Source organism: Parambassis ranga, chromosome 15 (genome assembly GCF_900634625.1).
Source record: "Parambassis ranga chromosome 15, fParRan2.1, whole genome shotgun sequence".
Taxonomy (NCBI): Eukaryota; Metazoa; Chordata; class Actinopteri; family Ambassidae; genus Parambassis; species Parambassis ranga.
Window position 1 is genome coordinate 12,165,578 of NC_041035.1, and position 19,267 is coordinate 12,184,844.

The 19,267-nt window shown below is 41.2% G+C and overlaps 2 protein-coding genes across 3 annotated transcripts in view; one reads left to right on the forward strand and one right to left on the reverse strand.

Moving 5' to 3' along the window:
* The window catches only part of fmn2a (formin 2a), a 34,845-nt gene extending 22,780 nt beyond the window's left edge, over positions 1 to 12,065 (forward strand). Inside the window, exons 11-18 of one of the 2 annotated variants that reach the window (XM_028423356.1) lie at positions 31 to 177; positions 780 to 839; positions 1,476 to 1,596; positions 3,377 to 3,469; positions 7,707 to 7,758; positions 9,580 to 9,729; positions 10,665 to 10,746; positions 10,941 to 10,967. In XM_028423356.1, the coding sequence (XP_028279157.1) occupies positions 31 to 177; positions 780 to 839; positions 1,476 to 1,596; positions 3,377 to 3,469; positions 7,707 to 7,758; positions 9,580 to 9,729; positions 10,665 to 10,746; positions 10,941 to 10,967 (732 nt within the window). Of the gene's footprint in view, positions 1 to 30; positions 178 to 779; positions 840 to 1,475; positions 1,597 to 3,376; positions 3,470 to 7,706; positions 7,759 to 9,579; positions 9,730 to 10,664; positions 10,747 to 10,940 lie in introns of both variants that reach the window. The other variant, XM_028423357.1, reaches the window with a different exon arrangement.
* Positions 12,066 to 12,171: 106 nt separating this feature from the next.
* Positions 12,172 to 18,590, reverse strand: grem2a (gremlin 2, DAN family BMP antagonist a). Its single transcript, XM_028423423.1, has 2 exons — positions 18,227 to 18,590; positions 12,172 to 13,440 (listed from the first exon to the last, which is right to left on the reverse strand). The coding sequence occupies exon 2, from the start codon at positions 13,437 to 13,439 to the stop codon at positions 12,858 to 12,860; it is 582 nt and encodes a 193-aa protein (XP_028279224.1). The 5' UTR covers position 13,440; positions 18,227 to 18,590; the 3' UTR covers positions 12,172 to 12,857.
* Between the last annotated feature and the right edge of the window lie 677 nt (positions 18,591 to 19,267).

Consider the following 19,267-nt stretch of genomic DNA (forward strand, 5'->3'; position numbering starts at 1 on the left):
TGTGTGTGTGTGTGCGTGTGTGTACACCAGTCCCTCCAGAGTAGTAAGTGTGTATTGCAGGTGCTTGGTCTGGTGCTGGCTTTCGGGAACTTCATGAACGGTGGTAATCGGTCTCGAGGGCAGGCCGACGGCTTCACCTTGGACATTCTGCCAAAGCTGAAAGATGTTAAAAGCAGTGTGAGTATGTGTGTTACGGGAGTAAAAGCAAACATCACTCACTTTATACAGGAGCAGATGTGTTATTCACGTGCAACATGGAACGGGAGCAGACGTATGTGTAAAGTAAGCAGGGGGATACAGCTTTATTCTGTTATTCAAAAAATAAAAAAGTAGCTTCTATAAATGTTCAATCTATGAAGTCTATAGAAAGATATGAAAGTAAACCTTCCTAGTGCCCAGTATGATGATTGTAGCTGTGCATATTTAGAAGAGAGACCATTCTGTTTACAGTTCTGATTCAATATCACAGCAGGCTCAGTGTACCCTTGGCACTGCCATATAAGGATGCAGTGGTTTGTGTTTTTGTGGTGGTGGGCCGAGTAAGGTATCCATAAAGAACATCAAACTTTCCGCCAACTCTTGAGTTATGACAGCCAGCCCAGCACAGTTGTGTTTTGTTGTATTGCTCTTCCAATGTCATGATTTACTCCCAACTTCTAAGGCTGCTGTCTCCATTCTTGTTTGGCTCGCACAAATTAAAACGTCCTGCTCCGAAATGATTAAATTAATAAATAAAGGGGGTTTCGGTTTATTTATTTAGATCTTTCTCTTTCTTTCAGGATAACTCCCAGAGTCTTTTGTCCTACATTGTTGCTTACTATCTAAGGCACTTTGATGAGGTATGTTTTGGTTCCTGTTTATTTGAATCACTTTTCTGTTTTAGTCTGATTTGCTTAGAAATCCTTCCAGAGCTCTCTTTTCATCTCCTCTCTTGCCAGAGGATACCATGGCTTATCCTTTATCAAATTATTTATTTTCCCTTCCCTCATTTGCAGCAGAAACAAATCTCTCTCCTTCCCTGGCTCTTTCTTATAATTCTCCTCTCTGTCTTTCACTCTTCATCTCCCCTGTTCTTGCTCTGCTTTGGTCTGGCTTCGTTCAGACCTGCAGTCTGTTCATTGGCACAGCATCCAAAGGAGCTCTAGTGTAAATAATTAGGTTCTCCAGATGAGATGAACTCAGTAGTGCAGTTTGCCAAAATCAACCTGCATGACATGTCTCTAGCACTCATAATGGCTTTGTAGTAACTCTGATGGAGAAGATTGACATGTGCATGGAGTGTAATGGTCGCTGTCTGCTGTAGTTTCATATCTATTGTGGGATGTTTGGACTGCTGATAAGTACATGTAGGAGAAATTTATTTAACTCTTGCCTGGTGAGCATTACAGAGAGCCCCCCTCTCTCATTTGAAGAATATTGACTTTGACATTGTAGTGTGTGATGTGTTTTTCTGCATGTATGTCGTCCTTTAACAGGACGCTGGCAGGGAGACATGCGTCTTCCCTCTGCCTGAGCCCCAGGACCTTTTCCAGGCCTCCCAGATGAAGTTCGATGACTTTCAAAGAGATCTTCGCAAGTTGAGGAAGGACCTCAATGGTATAGTAATCAACATTAATTTCACAACTCTCCTTTTTAATTAAAAAAAATCATTAGAGTAGTTGTCTTACTGCATTACTGATTGTACAGCAGCAGATATTATGTGCTAATCAATGCACATATTTTGCACAATGTGAAATAATGTTCTAAACCTGAGCGGCTATGGTGTTGTGTGGACTGTTGAGGCGGGTCAACCCCAAGATAGCATCTGTTTGTCGTACAGACGAGCTAAGCAGAAGCAGATGTGACTTGTCAGATGCAGACTCCTGTTGGACCTGGTGTGCCTTCACTGTCCTCGTGAAATAGAGATCAAAATATAGACAGGTCAAGGTCAGAACTTGCACTACCTGTGTGTACACTATCAAAGGTTCATCAGCTCCTCGAGCTCTGGTTGGCCTCACTGACCTGCAAGACCAAAACGCAAATGAAGAGACCTCCCACTGAGTTCCTTTAGATAAGTCATGGATTTAGTTGATGGCCGAGTCTGACTGTGATTCAGTTGTTTAATTTAAGTGTTGACCTTGCACTGATGATTAATAACTACACAACTTTCTCTGACTATAGATTCCAGTCATAAGAAAATTATTTCATTTCAGTCCAAAGGTCCGTTCTTGTCTATTTTTCCCTTCACAGGAAGTGTGTAAAATGTAAAATACTTATTTTTGAAACTTAATACTTACTTAATATTTGAAATACTTTCATATTTTTTAAGTAGCAAGGAATTAAGAGAAATCTATAAAACACACAGTGCACTGCAGTGGAAAAAGTGTGGAGAGTTTCGCTAGACAGGCCAGACTGATAGGTTGACTGAAACGTGTCCTTAATAAATGGGGGAGTTACAAAATACTTACTTTCATTACTCTGCCTGAAGTCGTTCAGAACACTTTCCAAGCCCTGAAGTGCCTACAGGTGGTAAAAAATGACTTGTGTTTTTGTTCAGACAGACGTGTGGACGTGCATGTGTGTGTGCATGTTGTGTGCGAGTTTGTGTGCTTGCAGCCTGATCGACAATTCCCAAAACTTGGTCTGTTCTCTATCATGTTTTATGTATCTTTGCTGCTAAACCAATCAGGTGCCTGAACCGTGTTGCCAAATATTGTTTTTCCTCTGCCATAATGATTCTTTAGGCTGTTCATTATTTGCAATTCATAAAGATGGAGTTGCTCGCCGGGGAAACAGACTCTTGACCCCAGTGGCAGTGGCACATGCTGGCCGTACATAAATACATCATCACATGCTGTACCTGCAGACCTCTTCATTACCTAGCAGAGCCAGCTGAGTGCTCTAACAGACACAGGGTTCGATGACAGTTCCCAGAGGGGGGTTCCGATAGGTACACAGCTTAGAAATGGCCTTGGCTGGCCTGAAGGACATCAGTTAGTAACAGTGAAGAGCGAGAGCTCACTGTGTACCTTTTTGGTTGAGGTACCATATGGTCTATGAATTACCACTTGCCCAGTCCCGACCTCCCTGTTCCCTTTGGCGTCTCTTGGCCTCTCCACCTCTAAGGCCTTGAGCTGGGCTTGTGTATCTGTTATGCTTGCAGATAGAGCGTGACGATAAGTTCCTCCCGGGACCAGAGCGCAGGCCTTTCTGGTTCCTATGGGTACCCTATTAGTCATTAAGGATCATTATGTCTTTGCAGACACTTATTCAGCAATAATCTAGAAGAGATTAATCAAAGCAGGTTCTGGCAGGCTGAAGTGACCTGTAGAGTTAGTAAAAAACACAATGTAAATGCTGGATCCTTCTGATCACAATCTTCTGTGTTTTTTTTCAGCATGCTCTGCTGAAACAGAGAAAGTTTGTAAGTTGTCCTCTGAAGAGAACCTGCAACCCTTCAAGGACAAGATGGACACATTTATCAGTCAAGGTCAGCCCATCTTTTAAATTATATTGCCACTGTGGAAAAATATACAGTAGTGTTATTTTGTTTATTTTTTTTCCTACTGTAAACAGATTGTATGAACAGACTAAAAAACCATGAGGGTCAAAGTCTGATGCTCATTGTTGACCAAATGCACTTAGCTCCACTTTGTTCTTTCATTACTCTGAAGACATGGAATTTAAGCTCCATACACACATTTACTCTGCTAAACAATTCAAAGAAATATCATATAATAGCAGTGGTGATGTTGAAAGACGTATCCCTGCTGGTTGTTTAAATTTTTCCCTGCTGTTGCAAAACTCTCATATCTAACCTGAAAAACCCTTTAGTGTTTCGAGTGTATGTGAAGCAGCCCATCAGTCAGAGTGATGTAAGCTGTCCGTGTCTGCAGACACGTTTCAGATTAATGCCGCTGTCTGGTTGATACACACACAAAAAGTTTCACTCAGTATTGTTTCCATAGGGACATCTGTTTACTCCGGGGTGTATTGAATAACTCACTGCTATTGTTTCAAGTTTGTCTATCTGTTTTGACTGATTATGACCGCGCTTGGTAGCTGGCTCTTTTTATCTTGATCTCTCCTTTTGTAAAACAGAACGGCTTAGTCTGCCTCAAAGGAAGACGCAGAGTGACCGTGGTTGAACCTGTCATGCAGTCTGTTAAATTGACAAAACTGGTTAAGGTGAAATAAAAACAGACTCTCAGCACTCTGAGAATTTGAGATGTATTTAGCTACAGATTACAAACCTTTGTACTTTTATTCTTAGCATGTTTTTGTTAAGGTGAATTTATTTCACATACTTTTGCATTGTCTTACATCATCATTGCATGCAACAGGAGAAGAAGGCATTCTTCATTCATACCCAAGTTAGACTGAACCCTCTTTTTTAGCTCTGTGACACTGCACCGGTGGCTTCGAGCTTACACCAAAAATATTTAGAAATCATTTTAATCTGCAAGCTAATGCTCATCCTCTGCATGATGGTTTAACATGTAAGCAAAGTTAGCATCTACTAATTGACAGAGAACTACAGAGGCTGCAGGTGTTTTTTGTGGATAGAATTGAACGATTTCAAGCCTATAATTAGACTACAGTAGAAAAGGGGTTTGTGTTCTGAGACAGAAATAAATGTCATAAAAATATGAATTCAACAAATTCCATGCTTAGCCATCCAGTAGTGGTCCAGACATTACACTCAATTTATCAACTGCATGGTGGCATGAGATGAAAAGCTTGGTGCCAGTCCATCTTTTGATGTTTTGGGATATTTGATTGGCTCTAAAAAAAGACTTTTGTTCGAATGAAAGCCCTGAATAACACAAAAGAAATGGCAGTAGTTTCTGAGATATTTCAGTCTGTGAGTTACTGCTGCTGTAGTTTTCCAAATACTACGTCAAAATCCACTAGTAATGAAGTAATGTTTATCTGTCATGTCCACCAGATGTCACACAGTCTCCATCTTCTACAACAGTTTGGGGATCTTGTGGTCCACTTTAACATGTATAACTTGAGTTTTTTTTTAATGCTTCTTTAAACATAACAGGCGAGTTGTCGTTCTTTGTGTAGCACTGGCTGTGACCCTGGGTATGTTCAGTTGACTGTGACCAATCTTCCTGAAGGACCCAGCTCACAGGCCTCCCTCCAACTGCTTTTGTATTCAAATAGGGATATAATACATAGCATATGTTCTTCAGCAGTAATACTCACTGTCCATTTTAATGGAAGTCCGCAGATGAAAGCATCTCTCGCATTTCCACCTCTCCCCTTCTCCTTTCCTCACTGCATTTGAGAGAAATATGGGAGCTCTCTCTTTGATGCAAATGATGAGGTTTTTCCTCTGAGAGCAGAATGTAAGCACTGTAACGTGGACATGTGACTCACAAGGCTCCAGACGGGATTCTTGGGGTTCCTCCGCTGCAGTGGTGAAAAAAAGAACAACAGCCAAATGTCTTATTTTTGTTATTTCTGTAATTTCTAAAAAGCCTGGGGTTAAACTGTTTCTGGCTCCACAGTTTAAACCGCTTTTGTTTATTTTCTGACCATGAAACTAACCACAGAATAACAGTGGGAGCGGACTTGTTGGAGCTCGGCTGTTTGGTCTAGCTCGATTTTCTCCGCTAGCTTCACAAATTCTCATGCATGCAGGCCTTTGATGGAGTCAATATGACTAGCAGGAGAGCACCAGCTATGTGATAATCTGTTTCTGATGGACATACAGATTAGCAGTAAGACTGATGTCAAACCTAGGACATCACATGACTGTAAGGTGATACAGTTAAACTAAACAAACTATAAAGGATCATGTTAATGTAGTATCGTAAAGTCACACATTAAACAGGCATGTTTATGTCTTGATGATGAACCACGCTATGAAGATCATGCAATAACTGCTGCTTGGGCTGAAAATTCAGCAGTAACATGATGATTATAGAAGAATATAATTGTATTGATATTAATCATCAGTGTCAAAGGACAGCAGAGTTCTGTTCCCCTTGTTATGTGCACATGCAGTTTTCCTCTTTGAGTGAAAGTTTAAGGTCAGTAACTTTTGTGGTATTTCTAATAATACTTAGCTCTTCATGTAGGTCTTCTACCTTGACCACAAAGCCTAATAATCCAAGGAAGACGCAGTGGTCACATACGTGGAGGATTCTCCTTTAAACCATGGTGGAGAAGTGGTCTGCAGAATTTTATCATCACAGAGAGGAGCTGGAGAAAGTTGTGAAAGGCCTCTCAATGACGTGATCTTCAGAATCAGAAATAATTGTTGATGAAACAACACAACAGAACATAGCACAGACCTAGATCTCCCAGGCTTGAGTCCATGCAGTTATCCAAATGACCAAGGTGTCAGCTGACCGGGTCCTGAACCTCCTGAGGCCTGTTAGAATCAGTCCAAATTGTAACCCTGAAAGTTCCACCACATCAACCAGACATGAAAAAAACAATAAAACCATTTTGAGACACTGACAGGAGAAGAGTCTTCTCTGGTACAGTAGTGATGGCTGCAGCACCTTTTGACTGTGGCCTCTTCTCTAGTATAATCATCACTGCCGATGTAATGTGTGATGATGTAATCTCAGAAGGGATCGGTATGTTCTGTGGGTGCTGGACTAATGTGTGGACTAATGTGTAAATTGTATGAGAGGCCTTAGGCCCAAAAAATGATTATGTACCCCTTCAGTCAGTTAAAATCAACCATCAGTCATTCTACACACTGATTCTACCAAACCACAATCATATTCATAATCAATGTATCATTTATTGATGGGCTAGGAACAGGTCCACTATAGCAGAGTGATTTAGCACTGTGGGAAGGGTAAAGCAAAGTTCTGGGCTCACCAGGTCCGTCTGAGATCTTAAGATGTGGTTCTGGCTTGAATTAAACACAGCAACCAGATATTCTTTGGATAAGAGGAAAGCACAGATTTGTGCCAGGAAAGAATCCCTGTCCCATCCCCTGTCATGTCTGTCTTCACAGAGGCTATAGGCCATGTCTGATCATTTGACAGTTTGAGGCAGCAGCTTACAGATTATCGACCTTGAGGGGACAGAGGAGCTGTCTGGGATAGAATTTATTGTCCAACCTTTTGACAGTTATAGAGCAGCTCAGTCAAGATATACACATGCGAAAAAACACAGCTGGATCGAGGTTGCTCTGTTACATTTGGAAACGAGCTGAAAAAATCAGGCCATGGATCTGAAATTTGATAAGCACTAACCTGCGGCATTTTTCTGACCAAGGCTGTCACATTTCACTGCTGTTCTCTTATATCATAATTTATAACACAGTCAAAATGATCCTGATGGCACGCCGAGATAAGTGTTGTGGTCTGCTGGAAATATCTACTAATGCGTACTGTGGTGTCCAGCTCCCAGTTTTCTTAGCCTCTTGCTGTCTCCGTTATTCTCTCACACCTCACTCACACACACACACAAACCTGCACACACGTAAATACACAGTCATCTGTCTCCATTTGAAGCAACGCTACACAAAGAAGCACTTGTTCTGTGATCGGCACGACTCATTTGTCAGTTGTGCAAAAGCAGTGCTTAATGACCTGGTGGCACAGTGCTGACCCTGAGGATGACTGTCGAGTTAAGTAATGGTGACATCCTGAATCCTCTTGTGTATATACAAGGCACACTATAGGTGAAAGATCTATTTGCTACAGGAAATGCAATAATCTTGTATTTACCTGAATTCCTTTTCGTTGCAGCCAAAACAGACCTGGAAACACAAGAGCAACAGCTGGCAGACACTCAGAAGATGTAAGACCTGTTTTTTTTTTATTATGTTTGAATATTCTCCTACAGCTTCTTCACCTAAAAATAAAACCCATCTTTTCCTTCCATGGGTTTACATTTTCTCAAGTGTCAGCAGTGGTCAAAGTTGTGAATTTGAGAGTAAAGGATAATGCAATCCAATACAGTTTAAAGTCATATATATTATATTCTCATTGCAGTGAAGGAATATAATCGCACTGCTTTGTCAATATTTATGACTCCTTGTTCCTTCAGTTACATGGAAGGTGCAGGCCGTCATGCCAGGCCTTCAGTAGACGGGAGGCCCCTCATGTGGTGTCTATGTTGTTTATCTAAGTGGAGCGAGAGTAGACAGCCATGGCTCCAGGCTTCTGTTACTGCTGGCGAGGAATGTGTTCCTATAGCACACTCCAAACAAAGAGACCCCAACCTGTCCACTATATTGATCCACTGCGAATGACCACCACATTTAACATGTCATCCATTGCTATGTGCACACATTTTTGTTTGTCTGCCTCTCCACTCTTTCACCACTCATGCTTCCTCACAAACGTAGTAAGTGAACATAAGCAAACTAAGGGTTTTAGTCCTGAAAGTCAAGAGGAAAATGCGTACCTTCATTCAGTTAGTGTTAATAGTAATCCGTTGCTGTATTGACAGAGAAAGTTACGTTGATATGATATTTCAGTCCTGTCCTTAAAAACGGAACGTTTGCAAGTATTTGTTCTTCATCTCTCTGTGTTTATGATTGTTACCTTACACTTTACCCTGTTTTTCAATGTCTAATCTTAACCAGTAGTTTTTTTATGTCAAATCTAACTGTGGACAAAAAACGCAACTTAAGAGCAAGCAAAACGATCTGAAGACGTTGAGCAATACCTTAGTATAACAACGATATGCCATATCTAAAGAATATTAGTCAGCACTGTAGATCATATATAAATATAGATGGAGTGTCTGTGACATCCATCCAAAGCTGTTTTGAGTGGCTGGGAGGCTCTGACTGTTACCTTTAAGGCTGTGTCACAGTCCACCGAAACTCTCAATACTGGCAAAGAGGAGGGGTGCGGGGGAAAGAGGCGAAGCTGATGCAGAAGGGCAGTCGCAGAAAAAGGCAGTTTGCACCTTGAGTTGGCACCTGCCACTCAAGGTGCAATGAAAAAACACTGATATGTAATAACTGATGTTGTAAAAAAAAATTCAACACTCACACAATTATCACACAAAGGGATCTTATCAATAAAGACCATAGTTTGTTGTACCAGGTTGTAAACATTGTTCTGGTGTAAAGTTGCCCACTTCAACATGGGAGACTTTGGGATTGACTAGCTTTTAGAGCTGGCACCTAGAAGCTACTAGGGGAATTGTATTTTGTATCTCTTCTGCATGGCTGCATTTCTCAGCCTTGGAGGTTGCCGTTTGGTCTGCACAAAGCTTAAGACAGGATGGAAATGTTTGTGTGAGTTTATAATTGTAATTACACACCAAGAATGTAAAAGATCTCTCCGTCCTCCTCACTATCAAATATAAAGTAATAACAAAGGGGTCCACATTTAAGCAGTGAGGGGGGCAAAAAGCTGAATCACTGAGCCGCGTTTGTGGCAGTAATTGTTCTCTAAAATGCCCAGTCATCATTGGTTTGTGTTTTATTTTTTTACTTACTCTACTATTAAATCTCTGATAAAAGCATATTTTTCCAAGATTAACTTTCATTTTTTTGCATATTTTCCTAGCACCGCCAGGTTTCACAACAATCAGAGTAGGTTTCTGTAATCTCATGTTGTAATACTTTGGTCTTGAAGTAATGTTTTTGTTCTCTGTCCTCAGCTTCTTGGAGTTGAGTGTGTCCTTCTCGGTTAAACCCAAAGCAGGAGAGAAAGAAGTCTCTCCCAACACATTCTTCTCCATTTGGCATGAATTTTCCTCCGATTTTAAAGACCAGTGGAAGAAGCAGAATAAGCTTATGTTACAGGAACGGTGAGAATTGGACGCCACAATGTGTTTCTTTTTTTTTTTTAAATTTGACATTTTACATGGAACATCAACTCCTGTTGTGATTTCTTTTTTGAGCCACTTTTTGACCCTTAAAAAGTCATTATGGATGCAGCAGTGTTCGTACTTTTTGAATTCTCCCTAAGCTTAAGTTTCCGAACCATTAATAACGTGCAGTACATCTCGTTTTCACCGAAGATCCTATCGGATTCATTCAAATTCATGAAGGGAAAAGAAGACAAATGACCCAAATCTTTGTCTTCACCCCAGTAATGAAAAGAACACATGGCGCATCCAGTTAGCTTCCAGTGGTTTGATGAATGTAAAGATATCATTGCATATGTCAACAAACAGCAAATTGGTCCATTATTTCCAATGAAGATAGAACTCTGATAACGTAAGAGAAGTAAAATGTCACAGACTTTGCTTGTTCAGTAGGAAGGAATAAAAACAAATTTGAAAGCATTAACTCTTTGCCCTTTGCCCCAGGCTATCATCTCAGATCAGATGCAGGTCTTCCTGTAAAACAACATATATTAATCTTTACCTATACATATCAGAATGCAAGCATGCAGCCCTGGCACAAACATACACACACTCTGCTGGTATGAGTTGCACTCACTCGGTGCCAACATGCTGCTCATTCATCTGTTTAAAAGCACAAATGAGGAGTGACATTGCTGGCCTTCTCCATGTAAACCAGTAAACTAGAGCGAATCATTTGAGTTGGAGGACTGGCCCTATGACAAACCAAAATCATTGTGTTTCAAATACCACATGACCATAAACTGGACAGCCCGAGCCTGGATTCTTTGCACCATGTCTTCCGTTTTGTATGGCAGCAGAGTGATTACATTTATTCGCTCTTAAGTTTCTTTATATGATACTGATTTTTGGCATTTTGCTGGGTTTTTTTTCAGGGTCAAAATGGCTGAAGAGTGCTTCAAACAAGCCAAGGAGAAGGCTTCATACAATGTGAAACCCAAACATGCAACTGGAATCGTATGTATTTTTCTCTGTAGCTCCCCTCTTTTTTTTTTTTTTTTTTTTTTTTTTGCTTACTTCTTATTGCTTACAAATGCTTGTCAGCGTGTTAAGAAACAACACTCCAGGCTCTTACGGTAACATATTAGGATGAGTGCCAGTGCTGCCAGCTGTAAATAACTCAGACCTGCTTTTCTTTCTTTATTCCACAGAAAGCAAAGCTGGGTCAGAAGATCTGAAGCAGGGAATGGAAAGTTATCATCACCAATCCTATTGCACAAGCGCTGTTTGTACAATCTGACATGACTCATCAGTCATTTTATTTTTAACATTTCTATGCTTCCAGTATTTACTTTACAATAGATTTTGGAGCTGTTGTTTGTTGTGAGTTGGTTCAAAGTGGATGGTGGATTATTATATTGTTTAAAAGTAGAATGAGCTATTTTAGCCTCAGCCATTGTTTGATGATGATGAAGTATTGGCACTAAAAGGCATCCTCAAGCTGAGAGGATTAATGCTTTTTAATTAAATGTAGTTGAGAAATTGCCCCTTCGGACTTAGACATTTGGAGCACTACTGGATATCCGAGCTTTACCAGTGTTTTATAAGCAATATGTAGCTGGTTTCCTGTCTGGTTTTAGGAAGACATGAATATTTCCTCTTTCCATTTTCTCTAAAGGTGACAAAGCACAGAATTTTATAACATTTCTATGTGATGGGTAGGTATGGATCACCTGCCAGGCTGAAAGTGCCTTACTGCACAGCAGAGGTTGATTAAGTTCTGTAGTTTATATTTCTGACATATCATCTATAATTAAAAACCTTCGCACGGGCTGAATTTTGTTAATAGTATTTTCAAGGGTGTTTCAGAAAATAATGATACATACAGACCCCCCTCTCTTGTGTGTTGATGTTTAATTATCCCAGAAAGGCCACGTATACCTTATCGGTGTGATCTGAAGAATTCCTGCTATAGTTTTATTTAACAGCGTTGTCAGCCTGCTTTGTTCTATGCAGTTAACTTTGCCTTTCTTTCTGTGTGAGAGAGTGTGAACTCCCATATGCTAAAGGAGTGACTGGATAATGCGATGTGATTTTCATGTGCAATATGTTTTGTCTGAATGCCCTTGACCATGAAAAAATATATTTATTGAATAAAAGAAATCCTCTTAATTTTTAATAGAAATTCTACTACTGCCAATCTTTTTTCTTATCATTTGTGATGTTAAAATGGCAAATTCCATAGAGCTTTGCATTGCTGGGATCCTCCACTCTTTATTATTAGGACTTTATTATTATTTCATCTCTCTTGCCCCTTTAAGTACAGAACTACATAAACACTGCTTCAGTTTTATATGAAATAGATTTAATATACATTTAACATACATACTTACACACATACATAAAATATATATATTGTTTATATTTGCATTGCATCTCCGTTACTTATGCTGCAGTCTGTTTGTTCTGCTGGTTAATACACGGTCTTTGTGGCAAAGTGTACAGCCAGGTTTGTGGACAGATGGAGAACCACTGGTCTTTGTTATGTGGATCTCTTTTCCGTGTCAACTTGAGACACCCTAGATGTTGTGGAAATAAAAAAAGGTATGGCAGACACAATCAAACAATGCAAAAACATACTTTCATTACTGTGCATCTGCAAAAAATCATCTTACAGAAACGTGCACATTGGTTGCACTGCAGTGTACAGTATGTTTTGTTTCCCCAAGGTGCTGCACTCTCAGCATGGTCTTCCCAGTCACAAAGGCGCTGTGTCCATTCCTTTTGGTAGGTATTAACATTTTAAAATAACTGGGAGAAAAACATGGTGTGTTCTTCGTTAAATACTGGCAGCTTTATCTTGCACAGTGTCTCTCGCACAGTCACTTGAATCATGTTTTTACAAGTGCATTGACATGTAAACGTGGCTGCTAGTCTCTAATTAAATCAATGTCGAGTCTGTCTTTATTATGAGTTCCATGTTTCATGTCATTTTCATTCCATTATTTGTACAACATGATGCAGAACAGTTCCATTTGAAGCCTGTCCTTGTTTGGCAAACTTTGTGAATTTCTGTCTTTGATAGCACTCTTATGAAGTCATCTCATTTATGAACGCTCTGAAGTCCTTTATAACAATTTTCCATGACCACTCACATCCACAGACATGCAGCGGCACTGTTTGACCCGCTGCACCTTGCGGTGTCTGAATGGAGGCTGCAGGTCTGGGCAGTCTAGCTGGACTGTGAGCTGTGTGATGCGATGTGGCCTGCAGAAGGAGCAGGACTGAAATGGCTCCTGGGCTTTGTTGTGGCTTTTTCTTCCAGAGCCTGAGACATGGCCTCGGCTCTGTCCCTGGCCCGAGCTGGGGCCCATGTGGCGTGGTATGTAGAAGGAGTTGCACTGGCCATAGCAAAAACGGTTGACCACAGTGCGGCTGCGGCAGCCCTCCTCGCTGATTGTCTGACGAAGCGGTTGGGTCTTGCACCAGTCTCTGCGGAGGTAACGACGCTCCGTCACAACCAAGGCCTCACGGCTGGAAGACAGCACCTCTGGTTTCTGTTGTAGTAGCCGGTGGTGACGCTCTGCTGACAGGTTCCCTTTGGCCTTATATGGGGATGGGATGGATCCCTGGGGACGGGACTTCTTGGTCTCTGCAGTCATGCAGAGCACCCCTGCCAGTATGATGGGGATAGTTATTCTCCACAGCATTCTGCAAAAAAGAGAGAGCCTCATTACTATGCAGGACAAGAAAAAAACACTGCAGTTAGTGAGCAGAATTTAAACTAAAGCTGGAGAATCAGAAGATGATGCATGAGAGTCAAACTCTTGCCAATCATGTTACTGTGTAAATGAGCATTCATATCGAACCCCCTTCGCAGTCTAGCCTTCCAGGCATCATTGAGGAAATGAATCCATCACCAGGGCCCCCATTTGTCAGCATCTCTGTGTCATTACTTGTATTTGCTTTCCTCTCGGCGACGCAACTCTTCTAAAAATAAACAAAGCCCTGCCATCAAAGGATACACTTAAACACCCATAACGAGAAGGGGAAGTTGATTTTATTGGTCCCGTCGCTGGGTAAAATAATTAGGGCTTTGCTTACTTTACTCATGAACTATGCCGCAGATATGTAAACAGGCATTAGAGAGGCCCATCTGCATGTTATTAAGGGAAGAGCTGGGGAACTACACTGTTCCCTTTTGTGGGGGGAGGCACTCTTTTACTCTTTGGTGATATACTGTTCAGAGAACTGAACTGTCAGTGACCCATAGTGACCATGACCACCACAGCTTCTTCTGCATCATGCTAGAGCCACAAAGGTGGTATGATCTGGAGGAATGATTGCTCCGCTGGAGAGTTCGCTCGTGTGCATGCTGTCAGCATTTGCGCCAACACATTTTTGACCATCACTCAAGCATCTTTTCAGCAGATGTTGCTTTTGACAAGCATTGCATGACATCAAGTCAGAAATTCTGACAGAGAACCAAACCGCCTCAAGGCCATTGGCTGTTACTATTTACAGACCCTTCTTTGCTGTGCAAATTTGTGTGTTCCCTTTCTTCCTTTCCTGGAGCCGCAACTCACTCTGACATGGAACAAATTACTTTATCACAATCCACTTTGTTTTTCACCTCTTTTTTTCTGCCCTTGACCGTGAGGTCATGGCAGCTCTGTCCAAGCTCTTGAGTCTGTATATCACTGTCACAGCAGCACTTACTATAAGCTACACAGCAGCTGTTTGTCTATCTAGCAGAGATGTGGTATGAAGATGTTTTTTTCTATAGGACATCAAGTCATGTGTTGCATTTACAAAGGCACAAAGGGCGAAATCTACTTCTTAATGCTTTCTTGAATTTTAATTTGATCATAGAGGTTATCCTATTGCATCTTAAAATGAATTTCCAACAGCAACCACAGCCCCTACAATAAAACCTCACAGATCAAATCTGTGTTTTCTCAGTAGAAACACACTTTTGCATACACAGCCATCATAAGGTTAGAACATCTAAACTAAAGACTCCTGTTGGGTTCTTCCACCACCTACTGCATCAGGGAGTCACGACCCCACTCCATCTTCCCACTGATCTGCCTTTCATGCACAACACAGTCTCATTTGTCTTAAACTACAGCGTCTTGTTCCTGCTGACTGTGAAGTTAAGCGTGTGAATCAGAGGAACAGACCTTGCCTCTGTGTGCCTCTGTGTGCTCAAGCTCTTGCTCTCTGTTCTCCTGCTATCATTCTCTTTAAGAGGCACCCTCTGACTCTGGTGAGCTACAGTCTGGTTAGCCCTGGGGACTTCAGGAGGGATGACCTGAGCGACTGTGTACACATGGCATGATGGATGGCGCTTACAGTCAGCAGCCACGCTTCCTCTCAACCCCCAAACTCAGCTTAAGTATGATAGCGGCAGCCCTGCCAAGCTATCCTCATCAATCTCTGCAGAAAAGACAAATTGTGGTTTTGGGGTAAGGATTCAGGGGCTTTTGGAGAGAACACTGAGGTAGATGGGTGGGTGGTAAGCGGTAAAATAGAAGGAAAAGGGCCAGAGAGATGGTGAGTTTGGTGTGGATGACCTACTGGGAAACAAAACAAACACCATTTGGGCTTCATGGACAGTATAGCTCTCAACTGTACAGTATATCTCTCCACAAGCTGTCTCTTTACTTCGTTTCCCCATCTGTCTCTCTCTGTTGCTCGTTGACGCACAGCACTAATCATCACACAGTCCTGGAGACGGAAGGAGACTGTGGTTTTGTGTGTTAATACTCAGACAGGACTGAATCGGACCTCTCTGTCTGCTAAACACTAATATTGTCCACAAACACAGCTTTATGTTTTACCAGAACCACAAATACTTTGAATATGCTTCACTGAACTGTGGCAGACCTCGGTTCCAAAATTCAAACCTCTAATGAAATTACAAATACCAGAGAGACTGCTGAGCTAGACACAAGGCTTTTTGAAAACAACTATTATCATCAGTGGGAACTTGTTATGTTTTGTTTTTCAGAATGCCATGATAATACCATGGTAATGTGTTCTGTCTGGATAACAATAGCCCCTCCCCCTTTTTTTTTCAATCTCAACAAAATGAAAAACAAAATTAGTCATGAAAATTTCCAACTTAGCTGCTGCTAAATATTTGTATATTTTATCAATTCAGATGATGAATAATTGAATAAAAATACAAGAATCTTTTCAAATTTGTACATACAAATTTGCTTCCTCTAAACCATGTGAAACATCTTCCCAGCATGTCTTCAAAGGCAGGTTAAAACAAACAAAACCTGATGCCTCAATTACTGGTGCGTCAGAAAGTCTCATACAGAGACTGGTAAGTGCAGTTAATTACAGTAGAACTGCATTTAATTCACCGTGCAGCTCAAACCTCAATCACACACACATCTATGCACACTCATGCACACACACATGTGACCACACGTCTGCATGTAATCGCACACTAAAACACACATCCACAGGATATAAAGGGAGACGGAGGGAGGGAACAAGAGGTAAATGAAATGTTTTCACTTGGAGCCAATTACACAAAGAGGAACCATGTCATTATCTGCATTTGCGGATTGTATTTTCCCAAACTACACTTTGGCTATTGGCTCATTAACAGTTGGGTGGTTGTGGGCTCCTTTTGGGGGCTTTTCTGTGTAAATGTGTCTAATGCCAACATTGCCAGGAGGCTGCTTTAGGCAGTTTGGGCAGCCATTTGTCACCACAATCCATCTTGATAATGACTAGCAGCCCCTGAATATCATGCTTTAGGAGCTAAGTACTGGCAAGTATGTCAGGCAACTCCTTCGCCTCAGCAACATGAAGTGCGTTAGTGGAGGATGAAGAGCAATTAGAGGTGCTGTAATAGCAGAGGGGTTCTCATGGCAGATCTGGATGACACATTATTTAGCTGATGTGATTATCTCCAGCTTCAATTTGTGCCTAAAGTGGAACAGTTTCACGCTGGTTGACATAGCATCTCTGCTAGATTCATCAGTGTCTGGCATCTGTGAATAGGTTGGTAGTGCAAAACTTTCCATATATGAAGCAGTGTGCATTTCATTTAAGCCCCTGGCAAGTGCTGATCATAGTCCCATCAGCAGCAGGTTGATCTCTGCATTTTACAGTATACCAGGGTGGATGTCTGTGGTGGGTCGGCCCTCTTGCTCTGGTGTTCCGTTAGCAAACTAGGCAGTTACACAGAGGCTACATCAGTTTATGTGATGGAGTCTCTTAACAGTTTTGGTAGAAACCAAAAGTTGACAGATAAAAGAGGAAAAACACTTCCAGCTTTGGAAAGTCTGAGATGTTTCCAGTTCCAAGAAAATAATCCCTTACCTAGGTGGATTAATACGGGACATTAGTGTCAACATTGTCTTTCACAACCAGAGAGGGACAAAAATTGTGCACTATTGCTTTAAGACACGTGAGCTCATGCTTTTTTATTTTAAGTTTGATTTCACCAAAAACTGCTGTGATGCTGTGTCAGTTTAATCCAGGTTTTCCTAGCACTAGTCCACTGAAGTGCAGTTTTTACCTTCTTTTTATTTTTTACTATCTGTAACAGGCTTACAATGAAGTGTGTTCGGTTGCTAAAGAAAGTACAATGTGTCTGTGTGCTAAATCCTCTTTGACATCAGAGCAGATTGTACAAGGTGGTGCAGTCCCCAGAGCTGTAAGCAGGATCAGAAGGCAAACTCCCCACCATTCACCGCACGCATATTGCAGGAACACACACACACACATGCTCGCACCCCAACTTGGATACACATTAGTAGACACATTACTTAATGCAATGCACTATGAAGCATTCAAAAGTAAATATATAATATAAATTAAAAAAATGTTTTTCTTTGTATCATCATGTCTCTTCTTTGTTAATGTAATCTAACTGAGCAGCGTGGTACAACATACTGTCATCACTCACTAATTCTCTCACTCACAACACTAATTACCTGGAACCTCCAGCCACTAATTATAGTAATTTAGGAGACACTATGATCCAGAACACCTTACAGTGCCTTGAAGGTGTATATTTTTACAATGGGTGGCCCCAGTGGGAATCAAACCATCACTGCTGGGAGAGATACTAAATAGCAGTACAACTACCGCTGTTCCAATTACATGGTTCTGCGCTTAGTCATGCAAAGACTCTCTGAGTCACTCAGTCTCACGCTCACGTGGGATGTGTGGAACCAGCACTCACTGAGCCACTCTTTTCTCAGTAAATCCATAATATGTTTCAGATATATAATTACCGCTCTCTCCAATACTCCTACTCTTTTATCTTTAAAACCATTTTTTTCAATTCTGTTATTTTAATGAGAGTTCTGCTAGTATTATGTAGGATATAGGTGCATGTATATTGTTGTACAGCATCAGAAGTTTCAGTAAAACAACAAACTAGTACATAATATTTGTTAACATTAAAATGCATCCTGGGAAAATTGTTTCAGTGTATGTGCAGTAGAAACTTTGGGTCATCTACCTCTCACCACAGTGTGCAGCAGGGCAGTAGTGTCAAGGATGGAGTCAAGGGAGATCGTCCGCCTTCAGTGGTCCTTGCGTTCGCTTCCAGGTCTTGGTTTCCATGGCAACATAATCTGTAGTATCCTCAGGCTTGTCCTTAGTACACTTATTTCCTCCCTTTACTAAAAACTCAAAGTGTTGGACACGCTCTGGTTTCCATCCTCCTGGAGAAGTAGTGTCTCTTCTTTCTTTCTCTCTGTCTTTGAGTTTAATTTTCTGTTTTTGAATGTGTTTTGATTTTAGTCTGATGATAGAAGCTCCAGAGTTCAGTCACAGTAAGCCCATAACTTAGTGCTGTGGACACGGTGTGCAGTCTGACTTTGAAAGAGTTTGAGTCACTGTAAAGCCTGCCTTAGTTTGAATCCCCACCACCCCCTTCCCTTCTCAAGACTGGGAGGGTTTTTCCTATTGGCCCTGGTCACTGTGTGAATCAAACCAAGCCTTACTTCTTTCATTTACATCTGTCTCTTCCTGTGTCCACCTCTGATGATATTTCTAGTGCTTTTTGTTTTTTAGGAATCCCTTTATGACATTGCGAACTTATCAAGATGACAGCCTTTCTTCATCTGTTTCCATTCCTTCAACTTGTGATATTTACATTTTACAAAGAGATTTTGGCACCATGGGCAATGAAGAGCAAGAAACAATCATCTCCTTTAAAGCCCCCTTAAATCATCCTCTCTCATTGGCACTATAACCACATCACTTTAAACCCTGTAACCTCCTACCCATAAATCATTGTATGCCTGTACCCAGGCACACTAACAGCATGCTTTGAAAACTGCCACAATTCACATTCCTTGATGCTGCTGAGACAATGATGTTTGTCTGCTTTGTGGCTCTGGTCTAAGCTGACCACTGGGCACAGAGACTGAAAAACACACTGACTGTCACTTCAGCCATCAAAGAGCTGAAACATCAACAGAGCCTGGAAAACTTCAGAAGGGTGAACAATAACCCTTTCAGCAGACCAGAGAAGGATGATGACACTTTCGCATGA